At 33.9% G+C, this 12,276-nt stretch overlaps 1 protein-coding gene across 3 annotated transcripts in view; it reads right to left on the reverse strand.

Annotated features, from left to right (window-relative positions):
- LOC149250186 (isocitrate dehydrogenase [NADP]-like) overlaps positions 1-12,276 on the reverse strand; it is a 329,935-nt gene that overhangs the window by 112,717 nt on the left and 204,942 nt on the right. For 2 of the 3 annotated variants that reach the window (XR_016266813.1, XM_089458932.1), the window contains exons 6-9: positions 11,221-11,274; positions 11,035-11,136; positions 10,805-10,896; positions 10,602-10,705 (exon numbers count right to left, since the gene is read on the reverse strand). Coding sequence is in view for 1 of the 3 variants with exons in the window: in XM_089458932.1 (XP_089315058.1) it covers positions 10,602-10,705; positions 10,805-10,896; positions 11,035-11,136; positions 11,221-11,274 (352 nt within the window). In the remaining 2 variants the exon portion in view is untranslated. The remainder of the gene's footprint in view (positions 1-10,601; positions 10,706-10,804; positions 10,897-11,034; positions 11,137-11,220; positions 11,275-12,276) is intronic. The other variant, XR_016266814.1, reaches the window with a different exon arrangement.

Below are 12,276 nucleotides of genomic sequence, written 5' to 3' on the forward strand. Positions count from 1 at the left end.
CCTCTGCAGCAGAGAGGAATTGGTCCACATATAGCTTCATCCACTCTATCAAGAGGAATAGAATTTCCTCTAGGAGAGCAGAGAAGCTAGTTGCAGTGCACAGTTATCTACGTCTTGCACATAGGAAGACACCAGAGTATCGGAAGGGACCGGCAACACGATGGGATGTGGATCCAGAGGATAGTGCACAGATAGATGATGAGTATGGACCAGATGAGCTGCGACATGGTTTGGTTAGAGTTTTATTGGTTACTAAAGAGAGTGACTCTGACTCGGATACTGACATTCCATTGATGGTCCTAATGACTTCATGCAGCAGATAGATGTAGTGGACCAATCATTGAGAATGAGTCCTCGATGCTGACTTATCATTTTATTTTCAGTGCTGACTATCCATTTTTCATTTTTGAGTTGCGACACTAGATATTGATGACTTGACTCTTCACTCTTAACTATTTTTGAGTTTGAACTTTGAAACTTTGAAGTTTGAGTTATATAAATTTAGTGTTCAAACTTTGAAAATATAGTATATAGTATATACTAGTATGTTTTGCTTTCAATTTAGATTCTAGAATGATGAATGATGAATTTAGTTTTTAAATCAATGTAGATTACTAGATTGTAGAATGATGAACCATTGAATCAATGAATGATGAATGATATCGATCAATGTATTTCAGTATTTGAATATTTTATTATTGATTTTTATTTTTGTTTTTCGAATCTCAATGCTCATGGTATGTATGAATAATAATTAATTCAATAATGAGACTTGTCACTTGAGTATGTCATATGAATGATGTATCATGTATGTATCAAAATGAATGATGAGGATGGATCAATGATTCAAATTTCAATTGTCTATTTAATATTTTGATGGTTTCATTATTGAACAGTGAACAATGAATATGAACTTGAATTATATATATATATACCTCGACGACTCCCCGCACCCTCGAAATTTCCCTAAAATTTGAGGGTACTCCCACACGTCCCCCCTGTGCGTCTCCCCGCACCGGAGTCTTGGTGGAACATTGTTAAATTTATTCCCAAATCACTTTTACAAAAGGCTCTACCAAAACAATAGGACTAACTTAAGACTTCGACGATAAATCCCACCCTAGCTTTAGGGTGATGCTGGAGGGAAAAACTTTGTCGATCATCCGTGTTTAGAAACACAAATAATCAGTGAGACGAAAAACCTCCTAGGATGAAATTTGTCGCCAAAATCATAGGCTTACCTAAGTTGTTACATAATTAATAGTCGTACTAGCATCATTTACATTACAAATTTGTTGAACAGATTTACGATGACATAATAATTATTTGGTTGATGTTTCTAAATGTTAAAAAAAATGGTACAATTGCTTCATTGGAACTGTGAAAAAACGTGTGCAACAAGCCCTAAAGGGAATAGCCAATAAAGGAGATCCCAAGGGACTAGCATACAAGGCTAACCACTAAATTGAGCAAAGGAGACAAGAGTACAGACCTAGCCCACTCTTTCCGTCGAATCCCCCCACCAATCCATGCCCAAAAATGTCCATGATAAGTAAACAAAATTACTCAATTACACCAATGAAAAGTCATACCTCCAAGGTCGGGAGGCCCACCTTCAAACATATGGTCATAATAAATGGGTGAGGGACCACATTGATGGCTCAGGTGGCGGAGATAGTGGCACATCGAGCTATCTGGTGGCTACAAGGGATTCTTGGTTGTCGGCTAAAGACCATCTAGGAGAAAAGTTTTCTCCCATGGATATCACCAACAAAGTGGTGGGTAACAATGCCAACATCACAAATCAACCATGGCCAAAAAACCCATCTGCAAAATTTTAAGAAAATAATTATGTTGCCATAAAAAGGAAACTCGCACCTACAAACCCTTCTGATCTCAGATCTCTCTCACGGAATCTTATCGATTGCTCTAATACCATGTCAAATTCCCAATACAAGCCAAATTTATTTTCTCACGACAATTTATTTTATTCCCAACAATTTATTTATTTAACCAAATAAATATTGAATTACCAAAAAATAAAAACACTAGTATTTTTAACTTCTAGAAATGAATATATGTAGCGGAATTTACATCATATAGATCAATCACACATTGCAAAAAATAATTCACCCACAACAGCTCTCTGTCATCTATTAATCTAGAAAATTTGGGGCTTCGACCCATAGAGATACAAGGCAAAATACAATAATTTGAACCTGTAAATCAGACCTAACAGGATGGATTTGGCCCAAGGAATTCGGCCACTTGGATATCGGCCTCTAGAAGAAATTAGCCTAGAGAAATTCAGCCCAATCAATCAAATGGAAAATCCACATGCACCTTCCCTGTGTGCTATCACTATGCCTTAGGAAAACTCAACCCCCTAGCAATTCAGCTTTCTCCAAATCAAATCAACATTCCCCCAAAAATTTAGCCCCACAATCTCCTCAACTCAGCTTTCTGGATTCACCCTCAATTCTCCTATACTTCTCCTCCTCTGTGCTCCAGTCCACTGAGCCACTCGCACTAAAGAAAATCGCTCTCTCTGTGATGACTCACTCTCTTGAGCTCTCGTGTTGTTCACTTGTGTCTTCACCTCTTCGTTGGGTTTCTTTTATAATCTTCATTAAGCCCAAATCCCTAACCCTAATCTCCCTTATCTTGGAGATCAACGGTTGAAATTATTTCTAAGTCACTTAAATAATTATCCTTAGAAAATGATTTAATAGTCCACAATTATTAATTGACTTTAATTATGGTACTTCATCACTTACTCCACCAAGCAAGCACCTAGAAGAGGCAAATAATGTTTTCCACCTGCTAAGACACTAAGTCTATGCAAAATACCTTTCGAAGCTACCACTAGCTTCAACATCATTGGGGGCTTGGTCACACTTGATCATTCTCCTATGGAGGATAATCTATTTGAACCATAGGAGACTCAGTCAAACTCGATCACTCTAAGTTTTGAAGATATATAAATAGATAATGTAATGAGGTGTACCACATATGTACATTTCCAGGAATCTTCTCCTCATACTTGCATTCTTGTTTCCTTGTGATTTCTAGTGAGTGTCATTATATATTAGTTGGTGTTAAGCACATATCAACAAAACGTGGCAATAATCACCATGATCTTCACTCTAACTTGAAGTCCATTTACATATATATGTACACATGGTCAACAGAGATGGAGATGGTGTATATTACTGTATACAATGAAAAGGCGTCCATTTGTGATGATGACTGAAATCAAGAGATGGAACCTCTTTAAAGTCTATACATGTTTAGGATCTCATACACAACAGTTGGGAAACACAATTCTTATCCAATTAATCAAGACTTCCATACAATGTCTTCATAATCAACTCACAGATTAATTTGCAACACTTTTTATAAATAAAATAAAAATAAAGCATATCATTAAACAACATTATTAAAACCTTGATCAATAACGTGTTAGTAAAGACAAAATATGAAGAATTGACTAACTTGATGCAATTGCAAACACCTCATAGATTTTAGATTGTATCAAATATAAACCAAGAAACTTCATGACTGAAACCCTTTTCTATCACATCTAGGAGTTAGGTTTTGATTTGAGGTAGCATCGGATGTACTCTAGCCATGAAAATTGGTGGAGAGGCTAAAGCACATGAGATCTCCAAGATCAAGAAATGGTTTGGACAGATTGTACCGGTTTGGAAGATATTAAAATAATTAATATTTTTAATGGAGCTCCTAAGTCTAAACTTAGAAAAAATAAAATATAAATGGGTATTAATATAAAACTAGGTTAGAAGGTTCCAAAAGTCATGGATCAAGCCAAATCTAATCTTAGTCGTTGATTAGAGATTTAATCTCGGTCGTTGAAGGACCAACAAAAAAAGTATAAGAGGAGGCTTGAGGGTCAGTTGTAGAATACACTAGAGTGATCAGTCATTCGATTTGCTAGAGTGGGGTTGCTAAGCAAAGTCGAATCAGTGATCAGCAGCGAGGCGCACTGAGTACTAGGCAGAGCGGCAGAGACAATGCCAAGAGACCAACACAGAAGTAGAGAGCGAGAGGTAGCAGCCAGTTCAGGCCATGCAGAGCCTAGCAGAGAACGCATAGGCCAGAGGGACTGCGTCATCCACGCAAAGGCTGCAAGAGTGACGCAGAGGGTCCCAGAGGCTGCATAGTGCCTCAGAGGGCTGACGCAAAGAGGTTTGAGGCTGATGCAGGGCAGCAGGAGGCTGACGCAGAGGCCAGAAGGGCCAGTGCAGAGCTTCAGAGATGCTAGAGAGGGTTTCGTGGGATAGGTTTTCAGAATACTTGTTTCCGAATAGAGAGGTATTACTTCCGTGTATTTTTTCTCTATCAGGTCAACCGGTTAGGCACCCAGTTGTACTCAAGGAAATACTGCATAATAATAAACCCTCAGAATAGTTGCACCGGTTTTCCCGCATTGGGTTTTTCTAGGGACATTTGTCCAAAACTAACAGTGTCACTTGTCTGTTTGTTTTCTTTCAGTTGATGATTTGTCGATGTTGTGATTGTATTGTGTTTATTTCGGTATTTAAATGTTTTAAATAACTTGTTCAGAATTTACAAGTAGAAGAAATAAACCAGCAGAATACAGATTAATTTTCTAACGAATAGACTTAGAAAATTCAACTTTAGGAAGAATGGAAAAATTTACAATATAGATCATGCTCAAGCATTCAGATCATCCTGGATTCCTCATCATCAGTGGTCAATTTGTCAGAGTTGTAAACCAATGTTGCAAAGGTTTTAATGTAAATGATGCTAGTAAGACCATATGTATGTAACAACCTAGGTAAGCCTACCATTTTAGGGACGATTTTCACCCTAAGAGGTTTTTCATCTCAATGATTCATCTGCGTTTCTAAACACGGAAGATCGGCGAAGTTTTTCCCTCCAGCCTCACCCCAAAGCTAAGGTAGAATTTGTTGTCAAGATTTTACGTGAATCCTAGTGTTCTAGTCGAGTCTTTTGCAAAATTGATTTGAGAATAATTTAAGCTAATTGGATAAATTATTTCATTACAAATCACTTGGTCTACTAGATCATATTGAGTCACAGAATTGGTTATTAAATTGAGGGTCTATAACGAATGAGTGTTCCCCCTTTGAGGGTTGAAACTGTAATATCTTGATGTAAAAAGTTATTTTGGTGCATGGTCCCTCATAGTTAGACACCCTTTAGTGTCAATTAATTAATTATTCTAGCCAAAATAACTTAAAATCCTAAGCCATAAAATTAATTAATTTTGAGTCAAAAATGGTTATTTTTTATTTTCAGTTTTCTCGCAAAAAGAGACAAAAATATTAGCCAGAAAATGGTCAGAAAATAAAAATGAGAAAAAATAAATTCTCTCCAAGTGAAAAATATTAAAAAAGGGAATGTGCAATTTCCAAGAAAGGAATCTCCACAAGTCAACCAAGCAAAATTTCAAGAAAATATTTTTTGTCTAGAAAATAAGAATTAATTCCCAGAAAAATCGATTTGTTAGTAAAAATCTAATTTATGGTCCAATTTGGTTAAGTGAATGTGGCTTTTTGAGGAGAAAAAGTTGGGAAAAAAAATATTTTTTGGAACAAGAAAAAAAGGCATCATCAAGGAATTCGAATTTTTTCTCAAGCTATCAACAATGGAGATTATTTCGACACTCAAGCATTTAATCAGCCAAGATCAAGTCAAATTTGTGCACCTTCATGGATCTAGACATTTTTCACTTGGAAGAGTCTCTAGAGCTCTCATTTTTTCTATATAAGGAAGCATATGCTCCTCATTGTAAGAACATCTGATCTTTGGACAGTGTACTAGCTTTGAAGCTTTGTAAAAAAAATTGTGCAATAAAAGCAAAGACTTTGGGTTATACTACAGTGTCTTCTCAAGTTTATTATGGTAATGTGTATCATCATGTGCTTATAATTTCTACCTAATGTTAAATGCTTGTTGAATTCATTAGCTATTTTGATCTATAGTTGCTTGTTTGCATCTATATTTGGATTTGAGCATTGTTGATTAGTTAGACCTGGTGAGTTCTTGTTTGAATCTCTAGGGCTTTCTATCACTGTGTGAATTATTCCTTTTGAGTTTTAACAAGATCTGTTGAAGTTGTTTTGGTAGAAATATTTTTCTGAGCAGATATCGACGACTTGGGGAAATTCTTGCTTGAATCAACCAAGTAATCGAGTTGGGCATTTGGGGAAGTTCTTGTTTGAACCACCCATTTACTTAGCACGTAATGACTGAGAACTCATGGTCGATATCTTGAGGTCTTGATCATCTGGAAATTTTAAAGAGGAGTTTTCTTTGCCACTTATTTTAAAAAGAAAACACTATATTTCAAATTTTTAATTTATTGAGCTTTTAATGATCTATTTGCTATTTCTAGAGCTACTCTATCTGATCTATGGGTGGGGGTGTCCTCATGCCCATAAATTAGATTTGTAGATTATTTTGAAAATATTTGTAAAACTTTATAAATAAAAATATTTGGATATTTTATTTTAAAATTTGTAAATAATATTTGTAAACATTTTATTTTGATATTTGTAAATATTAAAAATGTTGTAAATATATTTTTGAAAAAATTTATTTTTAACTTGTAAATATAATTATTCAATCCATGACTCTATCTATATATTCGTGAGGCTTCTATGTGACTTCCACATGTCTAGATAAAAGGCAAAGGCGTCGGGTTTGAGGAGCTCTCCTTTTCCCAAATTGAACCTTCAAAGTTCTAATTTTCTATAAAATATTTTAAAGCCATTTGCTTCCTGTTTGTTGGTAGGATTCCTTCGGAGTTTCAATGAGTTTCTTGCAGCTCAAACATCAGATCTGGGCCAGAAAGAAAACATTTTGAAGACATTTGGTATAGCTGCAAACGGTTTTCATTCTATATAAAAAAATTCTAACAATTTTCTCAAAATCGATCTCAGTAGTGAGTTTTAAAATTTTTGCAGATCTATTTTGGGTGAGGCCACAAACATCTTTGGGCATCATTTGATTGAGCCACAAGCTTTCTTCTTCAGCATTTGCTAGGAAGCAAGCTCTACCGAGCCTCTCTCTTACTCAATGATTTTAATTGACTAACCTAATCGTTCAAGCAAAGAATTTTAAAAATTTTGTGGCTCACAGGTTTATTGGAAGATTTTTTGAGCAGGCCACGCTCTAGGGCTTATTCTTACATTTTGATATATTAAACCCTTGGTTTTGCATAAATAATCGAAAATTTTTTGGAGCCTTTAGCAAAAATCAAAATTTTTTTTGGTGGCCGAATTTCTGGAACCTGACTGCAAATCTCCTAAAGTAAAAATCGAATTTCTGAAACCATATTCAAATTTTTGGGAGCCCTTGTCAGATTTTTTGCCTATATGATTCTTCCTTGGACGTCCAGCAGTTGAAGTGAAAACCCTTTTACAGAAATCGGATTTTTTTTTAAGAGTTTCAAGCTTTTTCCTGGTTTGATCTTCGAAGAAATTGATTTTAAAGCCTGCAAAATTCAGATCTATTTTTGGGAGGTTGTCCTCATTTTCCTTTGAGCAGTTTCGTTTTCTTTGGGAAGTCATCTTCAATCTTGACCCTGCACAACCAAAAAAAAAAAGTATCTCTGACCTGCAATAAAGTGAAATTCCTTAAATTTGAATGGAAATTGTTTTTAGAGAGCCTAATACTTCGGACCTGAAAAAACTTCAGATATATAATTTTGTTTAAAGTCGTGTGCATCAACAACGTTTTCTAGGCCACCACAATGTTTGACGTGAAAAATCGTTGAAATTTTCTGAAGTCATCCTAGTGGAAGCCGCAACCTAAACCCTTTTGCAAAGGAACATTTAATTTTTCTCCCAGCCATAAGGTTCTTCCCTTTGGAGAAAATCGATTTGGGGAAAAAAATTATTATCATAAGTTGCATAATTTAAAGACGGTTTCTTTTATTCAATTTGATTCCCCTTGGGCACTTAGTGGTTTAAGCAAAAGAAGTTTATTTTATGAATGGACAGTAGGAGGAAGTCTAATTTCAATTGGGAGAAAATATCTCATTTTAAATATTGTAAAACTATGATATGAAATTCTCTCATAATTGTCTTAAGGAGGGATATTAAAATTTTATTTGTAAATCCCCTTTTGAATTTTTCAAGCCCTGCCCATTGGTTTAGCGGTTCTCTCTGAAATTTCAATAAAAACTTATTTTGTCCCAGAGGGAGCTTGGGTTCCCACCCCTTGGTATTCCTATCTCTTGACTTGCACCATTTGGTTCTAATTTAATTTGCATTTGCCTAAGCACTTAATTAATTATCATTTATTTGATCTACTTAGCTTTGGTTTACATAGAACAATATTTGTTTGGCTAATAGATTTAAATTGATTGGAGTTGCTTATATCATTAAATAATCACTTATGTTTTTTTCATTTCATCCATTTTCTCTTCAAACATTCTTAAGGAGACATCTTAAGTGGAGTGACATTTGCTAATTTAATACATTTCACATAAGGGCAGCTTCCATTGAGAGCACTTAGAATTATTTAGAACTAATTGGCTTTGTGAAAAATCTTAATGCTTCAATAATCTTGTCATTTTGGACTTAAAAGTATTTAGCATAATTCTCCCCATGAAGAATATTGCATTCTCATCTTGCATTTGATCATTATAACTAGAATTGTGCTAAGTTACCAGGATTCGGATCCGGATCCAGATTCGGATACGGATCCGCCACTTTTTTTTTAAAAAACCAAGATCTGGAAACGGCAAGTACATGCAAATATAGAATATTTAATAATTTTTAAAATTAAAATGTATATAAAAATAAAAATAAAAACTAAATTTATATAAATATAAAAATAAAAACATATGCTAATTTTTTAATATATAATTTTTATATACAATAAATAATTATTATATAAATAATTCCAGACTTAATATATCATTTATAAATATTAATTAAATTTATATAAAAATGAAAAACATGTGAGTTTTTAAATATATAACTTCAATATAATACTTTAAAAATAATTATTAATTTAATTATAATGGGATTAATGTATCATTTATAAATATTTAAACATTAATTATTAGTTGTAATACAAATTATTAAAGTTATTTTAGAAAACTTACTTTTTAAACTTGAAAAAAAACTTTAAAATTAATTAAAATAAAACTTACTTTTTAAACTTTAAAATAAATATATAAATAAAAGCTTACTTTTTAAACTTTAAAATATCTAATTAAAAACTTACTTTTTAAATTTAAAATATCTAAATATATAAATAAAACTCACTTTCTAAACTTTAAAATATCTAAATAAAAGCTTACTTTTTAAACTTCAAAATATCTGAATAAAAATGGCTATAGATTATAATACGCTGATTCATTGTTTTCGCGGATGCTGATTCTTTCATTCACTGTCTTGTATTAAAGCTTATAATGTGGTCAACTAAAATAAAAATAATAAACTGTCCGGGCCAACTCCCTAGATTATTTTGGCCGACATCAATTCATTAATTCAGTGACGCCAGACGCTGATTCTTTCATTCACTTGCGACTGAACAGTTGAATTTCTTGTTTTGGAATTTTGTGCTAGCGTTTGTTAGTTTACTACATATTTATGTGTTGAAGTTGACGATTCTTTTAGCCTCAGAGAGACGCTGGGTGTATCTCTGCGGATCTAGATCCGAATCCATCTCCGATCCAGGGATCCATGGATCCCACCATTAGGGTTTACGGATCCGGTAACATAGGAATTGTGGGTTTACTTTGTAATTGCAATAGTTCTACTTTGTAAATCATAATTATTTGCAAGTCGTTCTTAAATTGTTTATTGCTCATATTTTTGGTCATCTTGATCGATTAAACTAACTTTCTTCTTGCAGCACTGCTAATCTAATAACTTGAAGTTTCCATGTTGTGCAAGTGATATAATCTATACTAATCATTGTTCATTAGGCACTGTTCTCTATTCAATAATCTTGATATTGTCTCGTTGATCTCAATTTGTTTGATTTTGTTAAGACAAACTTTGCTCATTCAATAAACAGACTTTCTAATTAATCTCAATTCATGTCGTCTAGAGAGGCAGTGATCTTGCCCTTTGATCTCCTATGACTTGTTGCTTCAACAAGTTTTCCCCCTTTCATCTATCTTTAGGGACCACCCCCTTTAGCTTGTCTACGAGAGAGCTAGAATGGAGCGAGTAGGGATCAAAGTGACAGCCCCTACTTTGAGCGTTGCGCCTTAGGTGTACACTTTAGGCGAGAACAGAGATAATAGTTCAACAAAAATAGATAATGATAAACCCAATTCACCTTAAGGAAGACTCGTACAATTTACCAAACAACCTGCTGCAGAAGTATATATGCAATCATATATTTTTTTAAATGGTAATTTTTGTCTTAGTTAAACAAGCCACTTCTTTAAATATACTTATAGTCTTATTTCTCATTGTTACATACAGTTCCCAAAATATTCTAGATAACACTATTGCCATGTTGTTGCTTTAAAATAAATAGTTGATAAAAACACATGAAGCTAAATTATTTCACCTTAAGGAAGACTTATACAATTTACCAAATGATGTGCCACCGAAGTATACCTGCCATCATATTTTTTAAGAATGGTATTTTTTGTACTTAGATAAAGAGGCCACTTTTTTGAATATGCCATTACCATTGAGGACTGAGCAAAGGATCGAACAGACTGCCAGAATCAACAGATTTGATAATTAAGAAACGTGGTTGAAATGAAAAAACAATGAGAAATAAAAGAAGCAATCTTCAAACAAATGAACAGTCTGACCTCATCAACATTGAACATAGTCATCGCCATTCCACCTCCCTCTTTAAAATCATATACATCAAGCTCAAGTGGCTTCTCTCCTGTTCCTGGGACTGGGACCAATGCAGAAGATTTAGCTTTAATCATAGAAGAATATTACAAAAATTTCTATCAATGAACTTTGAAGAATCTGATAACCCACATCCACATATAATACATTACCAAGAACAACAAAAGCCTCATGAACATACCAAATACCATTTTCAGCTTTCCTGGTCCTGTTATGATCGTATCTGTAGCACGGTACTGATCCCCAAAAGCATGTCTCCCAATACATATCGGTTTCTTCCAACCTGAGTGTGATGCACCCCAGTTTCAGCAACAAGAAAGAACAGCATCAATGAATAAATAATATAGCTAACTAACTAATGTGTTACCTGCAATAAGTTTAGGGATATTCTTGCACATAATAGGCTCGCGAAAAACAGTACCTGCCATAATTAACACATGCAATTAGTGGAAGTCTTTGTTTAGGCATCCTCTCAGACCCCATTATCGACATTTTACAATAAGCACACCATGAAAACCAACCTGGTCATGAAGATCTTAACAAAGATAAAAAAAAATTGCAATGGTTACATAATGCATTGTTTAACTCTTTAGCCCCCTATGAAGAAGAGCATACTGAAGTTGTAACTTGTTAAAACTTAATATTAAGAGAAAGTCGTCTAATTAAACCTCAGAACCACTAATATCAAGCTTCGTAGGTATTCCAGCATGTGAATACAAAGAGAGATAAAAGACAACCATGGAAAACCAGCAAGTTCTCTCTTTTGATGTAATAAACCTCCTAAATGTCTTGTCTAGTATGTACCATAGGCGAAGGTCAAATATAATGAATCATAAGGTAATAAAACAAAATAATATAAACATTCATGTCACAATAAAGTACAATATAATGTGCCCACGGGGCTTTGGATTGACGGTGAATGGGTGTACTGTTAAGGCATTCCTTGCGATAGGTCACCGGTTCAAATCCCCCATGGGTGCTTAGGTAGTATTAATTAGAAAAAAAAATACAATATAATGTTTAAAATTTAAATAAATAAAGTAATAATAACAAATGTTGCATCTTTTGGATGGATTTGCATATTAAAAATCAGTACACCTTCTAGCAATCATCAGATCTTCAATTTTCAACTGCATTCTTTACACTTCATTTGTATATGCCCTTGTTTCTTTCAAAGCGGTATCAGCATGGCACATCCTAAAATTTCCACTGCACAGAACCCAAGGATTCCAGTTTTGGGCCAGTAAAACCTCCTAAATGTCTTGTCTAGTATGCACTATAGGCAAAGGTCAAATATAATGAATCATAAGGTAATAAAACAAAATAATATAAACATTCATGTCACAATAAAGTATAATATAATGTTTAAATCAATAAAGTACAAATAACAAATGTGTTATCCCAAATAATCAACTCCTTATGT

Source organism: Pinus tabuliformis, chromosome 7 (assembly GCF_031772625.1).
Source record: "Pinus tabuliformis cultivar Carrire ecotype Pingquan chromosome 7, CPIR1, whole genome shotgun sequence".
Classification (NCBI taxonomy): Eukaryota; Viridiplantae; Streptophyta; class Pinopsida; order Pinales; family Pinaceae; genus Pinus; species Pinus tabuliformis.